Raw genomic sequence first — 20,412 nt, 5'->3', positions numbered from 1 at the left:
CAATCTTGTTGTGGTGAAAACTTAATGAAAGTAATATGATTGGTGTAAATCTTTGTCTCTAATTCAACACATGAGTCTTATAGAAGTAGAATCAAGTGTTTGTGATGTTGATATTAATACCTTGTGACGTGAGAGCTAACAAATAGGCTTAGAGTTTGATATTTGATTATGATAAATGTTAATGATTAAATTGAAACTGTATCCATTAGAGTTGTGAATGAGATGTTAATGTAATGTATGTGTATGATTATATGTGTGTGTTTTTTTTCTTAAAGTTATATATATATATATATATATATTATTTATTTTTTCATAGGAAAAGGGAGGTTTAAAAATTTGTAAGGGGAAAAATATAAATATATAGATGTATATGTACGCCTGTCATGATGTTATAATGTTTGGCAATTAATCTAACTGTTGAAAAGGGGATGTTACACCGTGTCCATCCCATTAATAAACATGTAGGTTCATCCTTTTATTTATTGATCCTTTAATTTTTAAAGTAATTATTTTAGTTTTTATTTTTATTTTTGAGTATTTGTTAATTTAGTCTTTTTGAAATAGTTTTCAATTTTAAGCTATAATTTTTAACAATTTTTAACTCACTAAATGTATGAAACTTGTCCTATTATTTATGTGAATTTCCCAAAAATATGGTGAAATTTTACTTGGAATACTGAGTCTCAAATAACATAAAGATGCATTTTTCTTTTCCAAGATTGATACTGGAAATCAGTTTTGTCGCAATTTTCACGATGTTCACGATCATCTTTCTTATATTAGCTAAATTCTAGCTTTCATGCAGATGAATTTAATAAAAATATTCATATCCTTAAAAAAATAAGTTAAAATATATACTCGTGAGAATCGTACGACTGATGTCACGTCTCGGTCCTCATCATTGGGCCAACCGAAATAAAGGCCCACGTTCGTAGAGCCAACTAACAGCACAAGTCTATTTAGCTCAATGAAGGTCAGCGAAGCTAATCCGCGATTAGGAACTAGGTAATGTAGCCCTAAGCGCATTCCAACTCCTTAACCTGATCCAAGTAGGAAAGTCTACCAAAGGTGATATAAATAACACATATTCCAATAATAAGGTACGTCATCATATACAGTGCTCTGAGAAATGAGTACCAAACGTCTTTGCTGACTTGAGCGTCATAGTGTCTTCTGCAGATACCCTCCGAGTTTGGATTACGAGAAAACCGAGAACCGAAACTAGGAAGGAAGAGTATTAAAGGATACGGATACCAGAGTTACAGAAGGATTCTAATATTAATTGGAAGTCTTTTCTAATTATCAGTTGTTTCTCTTTATAGAAAAGAATAATTGGGTGTCTTTTCTAATTATCAGTTATTTCTCTTTATAGAAGGGAATAACCTTTATTTTATCTTTATGTGTTATGATTCTAGTATTTAATATTGATTATTTCCTTCTTTAGTTAAACCCTAGAATGAGTGTACTACTTGTATATATTCAGACAATTTGTTTTGATTTGGATAACAAGAAAGAAGAGATATTCATTCTCATATCCTTTGTCTTCAGTTTACTCTTTTTTTCATCTCTGTTCCCTTTTGTTCATCTCTGTTCTATTTTGTAATATGGTATCAGAGCTCTGCTTGCTACATTTACTCATGGGTGAATTTGACGATCCCTCACAAGATCTTAATTCACCTTACCATGTTAGTTCATCAGATAATCCTTCCTTTCTTATTGTCCCTATTATTCTTGAGGGACCAAATTATCATCATTGGTCTCATTTGTTTCAAATTAGCCTAATTTCAAAGAACAAAATATGTTTCATTGATGGAACTATAGAAGCTCCCAATCGTACCAAATCATTATAGAAGCTCCCAATCGTACCAAATCATTGTTTCCAACATGGCAGAGAGCCAATATGTTGGTTGTTTCGTGGATTCTCAAGGCTGTTTCTCAATCCATCGCGCAGAGCATCATCTGTGTGGACAATGCCTTTGACATATGGAATGATTTAAAGGAAAGGTTCTCACAAGGAGACATGATTCGTATTTCTGATATCCAGGAGATGATTTCTTCTTTTAAACAAGGTGAGTTGACTGTTACAAACTATTTCACTCAGTTAAAAATTCTTTGGGATGAACTTGATCTTTTTCGCCCGCTATCCGCTTCTTCATGTGCATCTAAATGCAATACTCTTGTGAATGTTTATAAATATAAAACACAAGACCAGATTATCAAATTTCTAAGGGGGCTAAATGGTAATTATTCGACTGTGAGAACCCAAATTTTATTGATGGACCCTTTGCCATCCTTGAATAAAGTTTGCTCTTTTGTTACACAACAAGAGAGGCAAATATTTGGTGATCAATCCAAGGCAATGATTGCTAATAGCAAAGGAGGTTATAAAAACAATGCTACAACCTATGGCAAAGGTGCTGGATACGGAAGAGGAAGCAATGGAAGAGGATATACTTCCAAAATTTGTAGTCATTGTGGAAGGACAAGGCATACCATTGATACATGCTATAAAAAGCATGACTTTCCACCTCATTTCAAGTTCAAAAATCAGAATCATGATCAGAGTCATACTAATGCAGTTTTTCAGAATACAAATTTCAATAATAATGAGCAGAATCACGAAGGTTCAAAGTCAGAAGTGGAGTCTCAAACATTGTTAGCTCTTTTACAATAGACCAAATCCAGTGGCAATGCTTCTAATCAAGTCTCTATTATTCCCTCCAATCCCTCTAATCAAACAGGTAATAATTTTATTTCTTCTTTTAGTTCTTGGATTATTGATAGTGGTGCTACTGATCACATTTGTTCATCTTTAACTTATTTCACATCATATCATCAAATTGATCCTATTTATGTCAAATTACCAAATGGAAATCAAGTCATTGCCAATTATTCTGGAAGTGTTTTTCTCAATAAAAATTATGTCATAGACAATGTTTTGTACATTCCTTGCTTCAATTTTAATCTTCCTTCCGTAGCAAAATTGATTGATAAACTATCTTGTGTTCTTACCTTTGACTCTAATGGTTGTCACATTCATGACAAAATAACAATGAAAATGATTGGAATCGCTAAGACGCAAGATAAACTTTATATACTCAGGATCACATCTTACCAGAAATTTCAAATTAAACCCCTTGAATGTACACACACCATCAATACTGTTATTGTCAGTGCTAGTGATCTAGAAACCCTTTGGCATTTTCGATTAGGTCATATTTCAAATAAATGTATTGATGTTATCAAGAATAAATTTCCTTTTGTTAAATATAACAAATCTTTTGTTTGTGATGTTTCTCATTTTGCAAAGCAAAAAAGACTTTCTTTTCCTATTAGTACATCTAAATCAAAAAAATGTTTTGATTTGATTCATGTAGATGTTTGGGGACCATACTCAATACCATCAATTCATGGTCATAAATATTTTTTGACCATAGTTGATGACTATTCGAGGTACACATGGATTTTTCTTTTGAAACAAAAATCTGAAGTTGTTAAGGTTTTGGAAAATTTTGTTATTTTTGTTCAAACACAGTTTGAGACAACAATAAAAATAATAAGAACTGATAATGGAACTTAATTTTTCATGACTAATTTTTTTGTCAGTAAAGGAATAATCCATCAAACATCATGTGTCAATACTCCACAACAAAATAGTATAGTTGAAAGGAAACATGGTCATTTATTAGATGTAGCAAGAGCTCTTATGATACAATCTCATTTACCCAAAATTTATTGGTCATATTCTGTGATACATGCTGCGCATATTATAAACATGTTTCTCACACCTGTTTTAAACTATTCTTCTCCTCATGAAATACTTTTCAAAACTAATGCAAATTTTAATGGATTAAAGGTGTTTGGTTCTTTATGTTATGCTAGCACTTTGTCAACAAATAGAAGAAAATTTGATCCAAGAGCATCAAAATGTGTTTTTATTGGTTTTCAACGGGGGACAAAAGGATATATTTTGTTGAATATTCAATCAAGAGAAATTTTTGTGTCTAGGGATGTTGTCTTTTATGAACATGTTTTTCCATACCAAAGGGTTCAAGATACTAGCAATGAAATTAACAATCCCGACGTTAATGATCAAATTTTGTTTGCCAAAGATCAATTTGTCTTAAGTCAGCTATCACAAGTCATTCTTGCACCTTGTGATAATACACCTTGTGATAATGTTGAAAATGTTGAAGATGGATGAAGCCTCTTCTCTACCTAGTGTTAGTTTGTGTTTGATGCAGAAAATAGCTAGTTTGTAATAGGTTTAGATGATCTTGTTTGTAGGCTTGTGGTTGTGTGTGGTTGCCTTTTGCTACATGATCTATCCTAGATGCCTAACCAAGCATAGATCAAGCACATGAAGTGGTTAAAAGTTTCTCCAAAAGCCTTTTAGAGTTTTCTCCTAAAATCAGGATACTGCACAAAAATGAATTTGTTTCTCTGTAAAAGAACAGGTTTATTCTTTGGTCTGCTGAAAGGTTTTTCGAAAGTTAGTTAGGGCACCAAAGGTACAACTCAGACAGTTATTTCAGTTAGCTGAGTTGGCAGTTTTCACAAAATAAATCTGTTAAGTTCAAAACTGAATATGTTGTTTTCATAACAGCTTTTCAACTGTTTTTTGAAAAGAAGTTAGAAACTGTTTTCTATATAAAGAAAAGCCTCCCTCACATGAAAGGATGCTGAGCAATTACGTTTTTGACATAGATCAAACAATTTCTATGTGAGAAGAAGGATTGAAAGGTTTTCCAAAGGGACTTTCAAGTGTGCTTGTTCTAGGAAACCTTTGATCTTGGTGAAGGTGCTGGTGCAGTTCTGCAGCAAATTGAACTACTGCTTTTGAGTTCTTGCATCTTCTTTTCAGGTGTAATCTTTCCTTTATTCTGGTTTGTAAAGGTGTAAGTGTTAGTCACTCCTTGATAGGGTTTCTTGGAGAGCAAGGTGTGCTGAAATAGGGTTTTTCAGCATTGGTTGTATTGTTCTTGTAGTGTTCAAGAACTGTTGTGTTTGTAAGTGATTGGTACTGTTTTTAGTGTATTCCACCTTGGGGTAAGGTGAAACTGGATGTAGCTCTGTATGAGTGAACCAGTATAAAAACCTGCTTGCCTTTTTCCTCTCATCGCTGCACTCATTTCTGGTTTTGCTTAATTCTGTCAAGAACTAAATCTGTTCTTTTGAAATCGAATCTGTTAATTCTGGGCTTAAATAAAAAATGTTCTTCCTGATTTGTTAAAGCTCTCTGATCATAAACAAGGCATTTGTATATGATGTTTTAACTGATCTGTGAACAAATAGTCTATTCATTAAAACCTGAGAAAGATTCATTCTCATTAAAACCTTGTGTTGAATGAATGTGATTGATTGCTTAGCATATCTGTATTCTTCATACTCATAAAATCCAACTAATCTGATTCTGTTATAACCTTCTGTTGATTACAATTTTAATTTGAACAAATTCAAATTGTATTAGACTGCTCTGAAGAATCAATCTGTTTCATGTAAAAGCAATCTGTTCTTTTGCCTCTGATATACTGAAAATTGTGTGTTCTTGCAAAAATTTTATAAGCTCAATTCACCCCTCCCCTCTTGAACTTAGACTCTAATAGACCCAACAGAAAATAGTAGTGATAATAATTGTGAGTCACAAATTGAGGTTTCAGAAGAAGATTGTTCCCATATAGACCAAAACCTCAATGAAAATCATGATATAGAACAAAGTTCTGAATCAGATCCATCTGTCCGAATGAGCACAAGAATAAAAAATCACCTGAGTATTTAAAGGATTATCATTGTAATCTTAATGTTTCCAGTACATCTTCAAGCGTTAAATATCCTTTGAATTCTGTTTTGTCTTATAACAATTTATCACCTTCTTACAAATCTTTTGTTATGTCTATTTCTTCACATGTTGAGCCAAACACTTATTCTGAAGCTGTGAAACATGACTGTTGGAGAAAAGCTATACAATGTGAGATATCTGCTTTAGAGTCAAATCAAACTTGGGAGACTGCTCTTCTGCCTTAGAACAAAGCTGCCATAGGTTGCAAATGGATATTCAAAATAAAATATAAGGCTGATGGAACAGTTGAAAGGTATAAAGCAAGGTTAGTGGCAAAGGGATATACACAAACAAAAGGCATTGACTACCTCGATACTTTCTCTCCAGTAGCAAAGATGACCACCATAAGGTTTCTTCTTTCTTTAGCTTCTATTTATAATTGGGAATTGAAACAATTAGACATAAACAATGTCTTTTTACATGGAGATTTGAAAGAAGATGTATACATGGTTGCTCCTCCTGAATTGACTTCTATTCCATCAGGAAAAGTTTGTAAACTAAAAAAGGCTTTATATGGCCTTAAACAAGCCAACAGAGAATGGTTTGCCAAACTGTCATCATTTTTGCTTTCTATGGGATATACTCAATCTATGAATGATCATTCCTTGTTCATTAATTCTTTTGAAGGATCTTTTACAGCATTATTGGTATATGTGGATGATATAATATTGGCAGGAAATGATAAAGAAGAGATTGTTCAAATCAAAAAGCCTTGAATCAGACATTCAAGATTAATTGGGAATTTAAGATACTTTCTTGGTCTAGAAGTAGCAAGACGTAAGACAGGAATAATGGTAAATCAAAGGAAATATGCATTGGAATTATTAACCGATGCAGGTCTTTTACCCTGCAAACCTGCACCCACTCCTATTGATAATCATGAGAAATTCTCTTCTACTGGAAGTATTCCTTTCACAGATATTCAAGCCTACAGAAGATTGATTGGAAGGCTTATGTATCTCACTAATACCCGACCTGACATAACATTTTTTGTGCAACAACTTTCTCAGTTTCTTGCTAAGCCTACAATTGTTCACTATAATGCAGCGATTAGAATTCTCAGATATATCAAAGGGGCTCCAAGTCTTGGTCTATTTTTCTCTTCCACTACTTTTGTTCATCTCAAAGCCTTTTGTGATAGTGATTGGGACACCTGCAGTGATTCAAGACAATCAGTGTCTGGTTTTAGTGTGTATCTTGGGAATTCTCTCATATCTTGGAAATCAAAGAAGCAAGGAACAATATCAAAGAGTTCTTGTGAAGCTGAATACAGGGCAATGGCCACTGTTACATGTGAAATTCAATGGCTAACTTATCTTCTTCAAGATTTCAAAGTTCCTTTTGAGCAACCATCTCTTTTATATTGTGACAATGACTCAGCAAGATACATTGTAGCAAATCCAGTATTTCACGAGCGTACAAAACATATAGAAATAGATTGTCACGTGGTTAGAGAAAAATTAAAGAAGGGTCTCATCCATTTGTTTCCCATTTCCACCACAGAGCAATTGGCTGATATTTATACCAAAGTTTTAAGTCTTCAATCTTTTAAGAATATTTGTTCCAAGCTGGGTCTCATCAATATTTGCTCTCCAGCTTATGGTGGGGTATTAAAGGATACAGATACTAAAGTTACAGAAGGATCCTAATATTAATTGGAAGAAGTCTTTTCTAATTATCAGTTGTTTCTCATTATAGAAAAGAATAATTGGGTGTCTTTTCTAATTATCAGTTATTTCTCTTTATAGAAGGGAATAACTTTTATTTTATCTTTGTGTGTTATGATTGTAGTATTTAATATTGATTATTTCCTTCTTTAGTTAAACCCTAGAATGAGTGTACTACTTGTATATATTCAGACAATTTGTTTTGATTTGGATAACAAGAAAGAAGAGATATCCATTCTCATATTCTTTGTCTTCAGTTTACTTTTTTGTTCATCTCTGTTCCCTTTTGTTCATCTCTATTCTATTTTGTAATAAAGAGTGAGGAGTTTGCAAGGACGGGAGCTTAAGAACAGTACAACCAACCGACAGAAGATGATAGAAGAATCCTCTCAATAGTTCTCTAGACCACAACCCTCACATGAAAAAATCATATAATAAAATAAAATATTATTATTTTAAAAGGACCAAAGGATTAAACTAAAAATTGTAAATGAGATACACCATTAAAACTAGTGTCATATGCTTTAATATACTAATTAGAGGTTGATCTACATATAGTCATGACAAATTTTTGTACTCACACTAAATGCCTGTATATTTATCCTCAATAGAATAATGTATGGATTTTCAACGATAATAAATGCTTTTGTTTTCTAATTGTGATAATGTGAATCTAAACACCCAAGTAATGTGACCTAATCTACAAAATAACATTTTAGCTTCTTCCAATATATAATCATCGAATTGCAAGTAAATTAGTAAACTATTGCGCCACGCACTATTGAATAGATATTATAATCTTTAACATATAATCCAAAATTTCATAATTATACAATGGATATTGTAGTTACACAAATTACAAGGAGAGGAGAGTGTTTTCGCCTTCTACTTTGCTCTTATCTATCCTTATTCTCTCCGTTAACTTCTTCTCTCAATCACTCTTATTTTTTTATTTATTTATTAGTTTTTTCGGTTTAAGATATAGTACCTACAGAAATTCTTCAAAACTTAAGTAAATATTTTTTTGTTTTAATCATTCATTAACATCTAACCACTAAATTAAATGCTCATGCATTTATACTACTCAGTAATATATTTATTAGATTTGTCACTTTATATTAAAACTTTTGTTTATCTTTTTTAATTATTTTTTATTTTTTTAATTTTGTCCTTAATATTTAATTGATTTTATTTATTATATATATATATATATATATATATCTTTTCACATATGAATCTTTGTTTCTTTTGACTTCTCGGCCTCTTCACCTTCTCGCATGGTCACTTCAGATATGAAACCTATGGGTGGAGATACCAAAACATGCACTAACCAAAGAGGATAAAGAGAAAGTGTAAAGAGCCTTGCCATGTTGAAGTAATTAGTGAAAGAAAATGTTTAAGGGGGTTGGTTAACTATAGAATGTGAGGAGTTGTGATTTATAAGGGAAAAAAAAGATTAAGTGAGGGACACATGTGAGTTACTAAGTTTATGACATTCTTAACCTTGCATGGCTAAGACTTCCAAATTTATAACACTTCATAAGCTTTACGGGCTCACCTAGCTTCATGTTTGGTATAATCTTTCATCAACATTTCTTTGAGACTACTAGAACAAAATACTTCATTAACGGTACATTGGAAAGTACAATGGTACATCACTACCGTTGAAAGTACAACTGTACATCACTATGCCTTCCAAAAATATTGGCATCTCATGGAATCTTTAAGACGGTTGTATGTAAAGTTGTAGCAACTTCCACCAATGTCGTCACAGGATCATCAATGTAGAATATTTTCTTCTTTCACAGAGACAGTTTTGTCTGAGGTTCCTGCTACTCATTAACAAACAAAAAAATACTTACATTAGTTAGAATGTAATATATATATGATATATAATTCTATTAGTATTAGTGCAAAGATATAACGTAAAGTCTATAGCTCTGACGAGATGTCTAGGCCAGACAACGAAAGTATGTAATGCCTCTGCTACAATTATGACCTCTGATGTCAACACAAAAACTACAACATCACCATAAACGACCTTCTCCACCGTGACCTTTATGAAATTAGAAGGAAGAGACACATTGTGACCCCTTCATAACACTTACCCAGGGCAACAAGTCGGGTGAAAGAATTACACTCCAAGTGAGTCTTTGTGCGTTTGCACTTCAACTCCCACTCAACATGTTATATCCAGAGTAAACACTAATATAATAAGATTTCATATTAGAATACAAAACATTATATAATGAATAAGTAATAATAAATGTTAAATGAAACTGTCATACCTATCTATAATGTGTTTAAAATAGGTAGGGGTTTTTTATGCAATGAGTAAAACCATGCAGCGGTATGATCTTGAACATATATGATCAATAGTTGTCAATGACACCTATATAACAAATCAGTTAGTTTCTCTTATGTCAATAATTTAGTATAACTTATTTAATAAATAAAGACTTACTCATGGATGTACGGAGCAAAATAAATTTGTTTTTCTCCATTCTTTAAGGCAGTGGTGATGTATGTTTGTGTTTCTAGCTTTTTGTTTCCAATTAATTGAATGACTTGAGGGTCTAAAAATCCATATATATTGTGTTTCCCCTCGTCGAAGCATAATCCACACAAATACCTAAATTTCAATAAGGTAGTACTAATATATTTAATAAATCAAAAGTATAAAGATTTTAATATTTGAACTTACATCATCCATAATTGCAGAAATGTTATGTTAATCAACGGATGCAAGGTCCAACAAATCAGACTTGTGAAAGTACAACGGTACATCACTATGCCTTCCAAAAACATTGGCATCCCATGGAACCTCTAAGACGGTTGTATCTAAAGCTGTAACAACTTCCACCAATGTCACCACATGATCATCAATGGAGAATATTTTCTTCCGTAGAGGCAATTTTGTCTTAGGTTCAACAAACAAATACTTAAATTAGTTAGAATGTAATATATCTGATATATAATCCTATTAGTATTAGTGCAAAGATATATCGTAGAGTCTATAGGTCTGACGAGATGTCTAGGCCAGACAACTAAAGTATGTAATGCCTCTGTTACAATTGTGACCTCTGATGTCGGCACAGGAACTGCAACATCACCATAAAGGACCTTCTCCACCGTGACCTTTATGAAATTAGAAGGAAGAGGCACATTGTGACCCCTTCATAACACTTACCAGGGCAACGAATTGGGTCAAAGAATTACACTCAACATATAACTCGCATTGGCTAGTTGAGAGCCAAAGTCATCTCCCGATAGATCAACCGCCGAACAACTCCCTTTAGTGTTGACTTTCTTAATAGGAGGCGAAGGTGGTTCATCTTCTACCGTAGTAGGTGTTGTTGTGAGAGTCTTAAACCCTCCCACTGCTTTTCGAACTCCCTTTCCATTCGCTTATTAAACTCATCTATTACGCTTTCTCTAAGCTCTTAAGTTACCTCGGGCTTTATCTGTTCACGTAACTGTAGTAAATACTCTTGGCTAGGTTGACTGGACGATTGTTCCTTGCTATGTGATGAAGGTCCAAAGTATAACCGAATCCGAACCCCATATCCAACTACACAAACACGTCTAGGGTGCTCAGGTCGTCCGAGAGCAACATTAAGAATATCTTTGTGACCACATGGATTAAAAGTCCCCTGTGTTGATTGCTCAGCAAGAGAATTCTAAAACAAATGAAAAGAAATTGTCAAACTTCAACACATTGAATTTAAAATAACACATAGAAACATATTTCTTACAATTTGTTCAACTGTTTGTTCTATAGACTTAGAACTCCATGTCCCTGGTGGCTTTATACGGGCACCCTTCCACATCTCATGTCGGAGTGGTGGGGAAGGAGGCCTCAAAGAATCTACACTATTCATTTCATCAATCGAAGTAGAATGTGCTTTAATCTTTTCTTCAAACATCTTCTACTCTAACAACTTATAACGACCACGGGACAATAAGTGTGGGGTATCATTATGTGTCTGACCAGCTTTTGCTTTGTTTCGAACATCCTATCATCAACATTTAATAGAAACTATATCCACATATAACAAGTGATATTAACCTACCATTTTTCAGTTTGTCAAATCTGCACAAACTGCTGCCAAGTTTCTTCATCAATGAATGCATATTTTGTATAATGATTATCTTCTTTCCTTTCACCATATATAAAATCTATTGCCAATTTTGATTTGAACTGACGAAACTTAACACCCACATCAGAAAGAACCTTCGCTTTCAAGGTTTCCACATTCGGGATCTTGTAATGCGTCTACATTATTTGGGATAATTAGTTCATAAATAAGAACAAAGTAAAAAAGAACTTTAGATTGAATAAAGTAAAAACAATTACATACTAGAATATCCTGTCAAATTAAATCATGTTTCTCTCGTGTTCGGTCACGTGATCCCAGGACTCAGTTAAGATAGAGATCCTTTCACGAGACATTACTCCGAGATAACTCCTAAATTTCTTTGCATATGGCCCAATGGTCACATCAGTGTTGACATCAATAGACAATGATATTTTGTCATATTTATTTATCTTCTTAAACACATTCTTTAATCTTGTAGGTCCTCTACCAGTTTTTGAACGAGAAACTTTATCATTTGTCATGTTCATATTATCAAACAAATATGATAAGCATCAAGAATATGAATTATAATAAAATTTATATATTGTAAAACTAAACATGGATCACATACACATACAAATATATATTCCTTCGTTTACCACCTTCAGAGTGCCACATGCGGTGCTCAGACACGTAGGTGGACAGTTTTTGGTGTTTCTTGCTGGCTGACTTGAGCGTCGGAGTGCACACGGCCGCTAGGGCGCCTCTTTGTCCTCTTTTTTGCAGGAATCCATAGGCAACCAGTGGGAAGGTGTCCCTAGCTGACGGTTGAGGTCGCGCACGAAGACGTCCCGCTCAACCGGACGGAACAGCGGGTGTTGGAGGCTTTGACGTTGCTGCCTTGATAAGCCTTGGAAAAATACATATGTACGAGAAACTTCCCTTACGACCTTCCTATTCCCTGCCTCCCCACCTAGGGAGTTCATAACACCGTTCTCACAGGCGATCTTAGGGACAACAATCCCCAGCACGTTCATAGGGCCTAAGGTGACCTTCACAGGGATGGAGGATCCCGAAGCACACCTCACGGCGTTCCACACGCAGATGATGTTGGTTGGTGGCTCTAATGCCGTAAAATGCAAGCTCTTCATGAGCACTTTGACGGGGATGGCCCTGGATTGGTTCATCAGCCTCCCAGAGGGTCACATCACGTCCTTCGCACAACTCTCACGACTATTTAGAGAACAATATTTAGCCAACAAGGCCCCAGCCCCGGTCTCGTATGACCTTTTCGACGTAAAACAATTCCAAGGGGAGACCCTGAAGGAATACATAAGTCGTTTCGGAGCGCAGGTGGTAAAAGTGGGTACCACATAAGAGCCCATGATCGTGTACGCATTTAGAAAGGGGGTGCGTCCCGGATCTTTTAGCAAATCGCTCAACCGCAGCCGCCCCAAAACATTTGCTAAAGTGAGGCGTCGGGCGCTAGAGCACATAGCCTTGGAAGGCGAGCCATACGAGAAGTGTATGATTGCTGCACCTGCGCGACCAAGGGCGCAGATACGCACACAACCTGCCAGGGTCCACGAAGCTACCACAGAGAAAAGAAGCTCAGACAGGAAGTGCACTTACGAGACGAGAAGGGCCCCGCCAAGGGGGCGAGCCGAAGGAATGAAAGAAGGAAGTAGATCGCTAAGGCACAACTTTGTGGTGGAGCTCAAAGACCTCATCATCGTGCCTAACATAGCTGACAGGTTGAGGCCACCAGTGAAGTCTGACAAAATTCTGGGGCCTCACAAAGAATCATGGTGCGAATTCCACGAGGCGTTTGGACACTACATTAACAACTGTTTGGCGTTGGGCTATCAGTTGGACGAGCTTGTGAAGAATGGTTTCTTGAAAGATTATCTCGCTGGGTCCACCGCGACCACAGCCCCGGCGACGCCTGAGGAAAGTCAAGCGCATAAAGTCTCAACTCACGGAGAAGTGCACACCATCTCTGACGGCTTTTTTGGAGGAGGGCCCGCTGCCTCCCAACGGAAGAAATATGTGAGGTCAGTAAGTACGATTGTAGAAGAATTTCCGGATGACCCATGGGAGTCAGATCTCGTTTTCACGAGGGCTGACCTGCGGGATGTGGTCCCACACGACATTAACCCAGTGGTCATTTCAGTAGTCACGACAGGAAGGCATTTCAGTAGTCACGAGCACAAACTAAGGCATTTAAAATCATGCAAGAGTCTAGCCAAAGCAGGGAATAGGAAGGTCGTAAGGGAAGTTTCTCGTACATATGTATTTTTCCAAGGCCTCAGCATTGTATTCCAGGTTTATCAAGGCATCAACGTCAAAGCCTCCAGCACCCGCAAAGATCCGGCAAGCCTTCTGATCCCTCGGAGGCAACTTCTTAAGAGGTTTGGACTTCAGGGCTCTGGCCTCCCTCACCCAATACAGGGGAAAGTCGTCTAGAGCAGAGGGCACAAGGTCGGAACAACAAACCTTGAAGAACTTGCCTTTCCACCCCGTGAAGGATTGCTGGAAGGGGGTCAACAGGACCCTACCGGGAACATTGCTCAGTGTCACCCAGAGGTTATTTCTTTGCCTTTTCACTTCGAAGAAGTGAAGAAAGATGTCAACGGAGGGTGCACACCCTTGGAAACCGAACAGAATGTTGAAGGCTTTGGCAAAGGCCCAGCTGTTAGGTTACAGTTGGGCTGGGGCAGCATTGATCTCCGTCAGCAGTTCTCTCTCGAACCTATAGAAAGGCAGGCGCACACCGACGCACTTAAAGACCACCTGGTAGAAGTAGAAAAAAGGGAACTCCATTGTTGGCTCGCTCGTCCCCACACACCGGCTCTCCTAGGGTACAAGGAAGCACGGCGATATCGTCATCGTATCTCTTCGGGAAGGCACGGTGATCGTAAGTGCTCGGGTCCCCCACATGTTCCCTCCGGGCCCTGACGGAAAGTAAGCTCGAGCACTCGTCAAGAAGTTCGCGCGAAGTCCACGCGTAAAGATCCTTAGGGTTGACTCTAGGAAAAGGAGGGTTGGTAGACATGTTGGCACAAGCTGTAAATGAAGGAACTAAAAGATCAAAGAAGAAAGGTTCAGTAGTAGTGTAGAAGGGAAGTGTCAACGAGAAAAGAATGCAAGAAGAACTCTTTGGAAGGAAGATGAACGGTGCGAAGAAGATGCGAAAACGTAGAAACGATGAGTGCAAGTACGAGATTTCAAAGACCCAAACATTACAGTTGAGGCGCCAAAGGACACAAAAAGGGCACCGTGCAATTGGGCCACGTGTCACAAGATTAAGGCACGACCTGAAAAGTCACTTTTCTTGCTCAGAGAATATCACATTGTCAGAGTCCTCGAGGGTGCGCTGCGCCGACGGTGCAGAAAATGTCACGTCAACCAGTCAAGGAGTGACGCGTCATCAAAGTATCACAAGGACAGCGGGGGCAAGGCCTTAGCCTTAGTCTTTTCTCTGAAACTAGTTTCAGCTCAAGACTGGGGGGCTTGTGTACTGTCCCGTCATCGGGCATTGACCAAAGGTCAGAGTCAACGCGTGGTGGGGGGCCCTCGAGGGACCCAAGGAAGAGAAGTTAACAGGTTAACCGCTCGAGTTAGTGCCTCGCATAGCCGTCGCCCAAGGAAGGCATCGCCCAAAGAGAGACTTCGCCGAGTAAAGACATCGCCCGAGAGGCTTCGAGCCTCGGCCATACAGAACAGAAGTAAGGTGAAGAGAAGGGTGGCTTCAAGGCCATGAGTCTAGCACCAAAAGGGGATATTCTGACTGGTGAAGTACCCATGCCACCGCTGGGAGACCCTGGAACAGATACAACCCATGAGGGGGCCATAACCAGGGGAGAACCACGTGCATGGTACTAGGGAAAGGTAGATCCACCCCCAGGGCAAGTAACTAGTGATTGGGGCGCATGAGTTGGCACCCAGAAAGTCAACCCACGTGCCAGAAGCACTTCGCAAGGGCTCACGTGATGGAATAACCCTAAGTTGGGTTGCGGCGCTGTGGGACCCTCTGCACAGAATAACGATCAAGTCAGAAGGGCACGTGGTAAGGCACACGTGCTCATTAAAGTTCCAGTGAAAGATTGCCAAGGTACGCGTTAATTCAGTTAAGATTCGAATGTTCCAAAGAATGTTTTTATACGCTTTCAATGCGCTTTAACGCGCTTTAAAGATGAGAGGTGTATAAAAAGGGACCTGGGGAGCATTTGAGGGGGAGAGACTTTTTACCCTAATACACGCAGATACACAGAGAAAAACCCTAGTTGTCTCCGCGGCACACTCACAGTGAGCACAAGGCAATTAGGGCAACACAGTTTTAGCCCTTCAGTACTAGTTATTCAGTTACACAGTTTTCAACCACCCTCAGAGCATTCGTTCAAGTGTTCCGATACGGGGGTGCATCACCTTTTGATGTTTCTCACTAGCTGACTTGATTGTCGGAGTGCAAACGGCCGCAAGGACGCCCCTTTGTTCACTTCTTTTCAGGTACTCACAGACGGAGCAAAACGAAGGTGCCCTAACTCGCGAGGACAAGCCACGCGCAAAGACGATTCTGGTCAACCGGCGGAAACATTAGTATATTATTTTTATTGTTTATTATTATTATTATTTTATTTTATTAATAATATAATAAAAAATTATGTTAGTTCAATTAGTTTATAATTAATATTTGTATCTAGATAAATTTAATATTATTTAAAATTATTTTATTTGTATTATATTATGTTATATATATTAACTATATATATTTTAGATATATAATAATATTATTAATAATGGTAATTATGATTATTCTTATGAAAAGTTAATATATTTTAAAATTAATTGAATATTTAAATATTTTTGTAAAAATAATTTTACTTTTAGAAATATTATGATATATGAATTAATAACATATAAAAACATTCAAAATGCATTAAAAAAATATTAAGTAATAATAGCTAGCAATAAAACATTAACATCTAATAAGATGCATCACGTAACATTGTTTGACATGAAAAATAAGAATACATAATCATAATATAGTCATTCTCGTTAATCATGATCAATCTAATTCATTTGATCTTCTAATCTGTGCATCATTTAAAATCCTGTCAAAACGTATGTATGTTGATATCCAAATTCATGTTCGTCATTATTTTCTGGACATTTTGAATCTCACTCCAAATTTGGGTTATGGGAATTTAGATTGATGTTGCCTCGAATAACATTGTTATAAATTGCAATAATGGTTATGTAGATGCGAATTGTTATTGTTATCCATCATCGATACAATTATGTCTTATATAAGCTAGGGTTACAGTTCTTATTAACATAATAACTAACTATATTAATACACAAAAATTAATTTATAAATAAGTATAACATTCAAATTTTAATATTAATAATATATCAACATAATATTAATATAAAAAAATCATATAAACATATCAATAAATTCAATATAAAGATTACAAATTTCTTAAATATTATACATATACTAACAAATTATAAACATAATCAATAACCATAAAATAATAGAAAACACAAAAATTTAACCATCATAATTTAATAAAAAATAGAAAAAAAATTAATACAAAATTATAACTCATAAACATAATAATTATACAAAAAATATATTAATATAAACATAATAACAAATAAAATAAAAAAAGAATTTCAAATAATTTCTTAAAATATTAAATATATACTATAAAATTAAAAAATAAAGCACATCTTATATAAATAAAAAAATATTAGTTTTTAATATTAAAAAAATTATAATAATAAAAAAATAAAAAATACTAAAAAAAAATTAACGTAATTAACAATAGAAAAAAAATTATAATCAAATAAATTATAAATTATAAATTATAAACATAATAATTATATAAAAAATATATTAATATAAACACAATAACAAATTAAATAAACACATAATTTCAAGTAATTTTTTAAAATATTAAAGATATACTATAAAATTTAGAAAATAAATTACATCTCATATAAATAAAAAATATTACTTTTTAATATTTAAAAATTTTGCAGTAATAGAAAATAAAAAATACTACAACAAAAATGTAACTATAATCAGTAATTAAAAATTAAAAAGTTTCATAAAAAATTATAATCAAATAAATTATAACTCATAAATATAATAATTATAAAAAATGTATTAATATAAACCGAACAACAACTTAAATAAAAACTGAATTTCAAATATTTTCTTAAAATATTAAACACATATTATAAAATTATAAAAAAAAATTCAGATGTTATATAAATAAAAAATATTATTTTCTAATATAAAAAAATTAGTAATGAAAAATAAAAAATACTACAATAAAAAAATATAACTTAATTAACAATAAAAAATATAATCAAATAAATTATAAACCATAAACACAAAAATATATTAATATAAACACAACAAATTAAATAAAAATAGAACTTCAAATAAATTTTTAAAATATTAAACATATACTATAAAATTAAAAAATAAACAACATCTTATATAAATAAAAAGTATTATTTTTAATATTAAAAAATCTTATAGTAATAAAAAAATACTACAACAATAAAAATGTAACCATAATAAGTAATTAACAAAGTTTAAAAAAGATATAATCAAATAAATTATAATTCTTAAAAATAATAAATATAAAAAAAATATTAATATAAACACAAAAAAAGTTAAATAAAAATAAAACTTCAAATAATTTCTTAAAACATTAAAACTGTACTACAAAATTGGAGAATAAATCAGAAACTAAATTGGATTGTATATAAATCAAAAAATTATTGTTTTTTTAATATTAAAAAACCTGCACTAATGGAAAATAAAAAAATATTACAACAACAAAAATAAATAAAACGCAATTAACAATAAAAAAAATTATACAAAATTATAATCAAATAAATTATAAATCTTATACACAAAAATATACTAATATAAACACAACTACCAATTAAATAAAAACATAACTAATTTCTTAAAACATTAAATATATATATTATAAAATAATAAAAACTTATATAAAAGAAATACATTTTAATATTAAAAAATCTACAATAATAAAAAAATAAAAAATACTATAATAACAAAAATGTAACTAATTAACAATAGAAAAAAATTTCATAAAAAAATTATAATCAAATAAACTATAAATCATAAACATAATATATTAATATTATAAAATACAGTAATTTTTTAAAATATTAAACATATATTATAAAATTAAAAAATAAATATACATAAAGTAGGTAATTAAAATACTAAAATAAAATTATAACAAACTAAATCATACTGATATAAACCTAAGAAACCAAAATATATTGACATAAACAGCACAATAAATTAAATATAAACATAACAAACAATCATATTTTTAAATATTTTAAAAATAAGAAATAAAGTATAACCAAAATCATATAATAAATAAAAAATAGTGAAAATTAAACATGTAACTGCAATCAAGATGAAACAAAAACTATTTGAACTTACTGAAAATTTGAAGAGCAGCTCGAAATATCCCAACACACCTTCAAATCAAGTAGCAACACCTTAAAAAATGAAAAATACATTATTAGATGCAATGCAATGTAAAATCGATTTTTGTAAACATAGAAATAGGCGTCAAATCGATTTAGGTGTATAAGGGAAGACAAAATGGATTAAGGAACTTAATACATACTCAACACAATTAATTAGGGTACCAGAAAAAAAAAAGGAAACCTCCTATGAAATCGATTAACTTGCTTAATATATATGGAAGAGAATCGATTAAGTTTGTTCCGTATAAAAAGAAAACGAAAATCGATTATGTTTAAGATACATACACAACAAATCAATTATGGCTCACATTATAAACAATCCATACTCAACAACACAGATATTGAAAATGGATTGTTTTGACTGTGGTTTAAGTATCAAAATCGATTATGTTTACCAAAAAAATTTCTCCGGTGCTTACCTGGTAAGAACAAACAAAGGTCTGTGGCGCTGAGAAGAAGCAACAGTGTGAGAAGAAGAAGAAAGAAGTGAGAAGAAGCTCAATAAATGTAGAGAGTCCTATTTAATTTGAATTCCATTGAACTTCAACTACCAAGTCAACACAAAAAGAAGTGTCCGTCAGGAATCTATCTCTGCCTTCTGTGTCACTGCATTCATCAAATCAAATCTTCAGATGCACAACTTGGGAAAGATCACATACATCCCCAAAAATAGGGGTAAAGACTGTATTTTCCAATTTGGTGACATGACTTTCCTTACTAGAGTTGTGTTTTCTGAGAGATAGTATTTATACGCCTTTGAATTTATAAAATATGTTAATAACTTTGATTATCAAATATTAAGTTGACGACTTCAATAAGAATGTAAAACAAATATTTTTTTTAAATTATCCAGATAAACTGCAGTTTTGGTTAATTCCCACCATGGAATGGATATTAAGTGCTTGCCTATTACCTATAAGTGTTTAAACCAGCGTTCAGAAGTACCATTTTTACTCCACACCATTTCCAAACTATAACAACAATGGAATCCCTTGCTAATATAAAAGACAAGGGGACAAAATTGTATATTTCAAAAATTGGTGGGTGCAGCCATAAATTATGGGGCTGTACCAAGAATTCTACAATTTAGATGTATGAGTATTTAAGTTCCTCAAATGAACTTTTACTGTTTAATTTGGTTGGACCTTGTTCAATTATTTTGATATTAACGTATATTTTGACACTCCTTAGTATTAGGGTTATAACTTATTATATTGTTTTAGTGTGATTTTTGCTTTCTAGAAAAACTAGGAGATGGACTTACAATTTT

At 33.7% G+C, this 20,412-nt stretch overlaps 2 protein-coding genes and 1 long non-coding RNA gene across 3 annotated transcripts; 2 read left to right on the top strand and 1 right to left on the bottom strand.

The window, feature by feature from the left end:
* Nucleotides 1–1,900: 1,900 nt before the first annotated feature.
* On the top strand, nucleotides 1,901–2,674 carry LOC137822309 (uncharacterized). The gene has a single exon (XM_068627194.1). It carries the CDS (start codon nucleotides 1,901–1,903, stop codon nucleotides 2,672–2,674), a length of 774 nt encoding a protein of 257 aa, XP_068483295.1.
* Nucleotides 2,675–6,630: 3,956 nt separating this feature from the next.
* On the top strand, nucleotides 6,631–7,488 carry LOC137822307 (uncharacterized mitochondrial protein AtMg00240-like). Its single transcript, XM_068627193.1, has 2 exons — nucleotides 6,631–7,021; nucleotides 7,436–7,488. Exons 1-2 carry the CDS (start codon nucleotides 6,631–6,633, stop codon nucleotides 7,486–7,488), a joined length of 444 nt encoding a protein of 147 aa, XP_068483294.1.
* A 1,432-nt stretch (nucleotides 7,489–8,920) lies between these two features.
* Nucleotides 8,921–19,742, bottom strand: LOC137822867 (uncharacterized). Its single transcript, XR_011083013.1, has 3 exons — nucleotides 19,562–19,742; nucleotides 19,093–19,151; nucleotides 8,921–9,338 (listed from the first exon to the last, which is right to left on the bottom strand). It is a non-coding gene; the product is annotated as an uncharacterized lncRNA (long non-coding RNA).
* Between the last annotated feature and the right edge of the window lie 670 nt (nucleotides 19,743–20,412).

Source organism: Phaseolus vulgaris, chromosome 9 (genome assembly GCF_000499845.2).
Source record: "Phaseolus vulgaris cultivar G19833 chromosome 9, P. vulgaris v2.0, whole genome shotgun sequence".
Taxonomy (NCBI): domain Eukaryota; kingdom Viridiplantae; phylum Streptophyta; class Magnoliopsida; order Fabales; family Fabaceae; genus Phaseolus; species Phaseolus vulgaris.
Note: the sequence above shows the minus strand (reverse complement) of the source record. Positions and strands in the feature narration are given on the sequence as shown.

Excerpts from the sequence above, each read along its gene's own strand:
- LOC137822309 (XM_068627194.1), top strand. The coding sequence starts at position 1,901 with ATGTTGGTTGTTTCGTGGATTCTCAAGGCTGTTTCTCAATCCATCGCG.
- LOC137822307 (XM_068627193.1), top strand. The coding sequence starts at position 6,631 with ATGGTAAATCAAAGGAAATATGCATTGGAATTATTAACCGATGCAGGT. Across the intron at positions 7,022-7,435 it reads TTCAAGACAATCAGTGTCTG|CTTATGGTGGGGTATTAAAG; the intron begins GTTTTAGTGTGT and ends TTTGCTCTCCAG.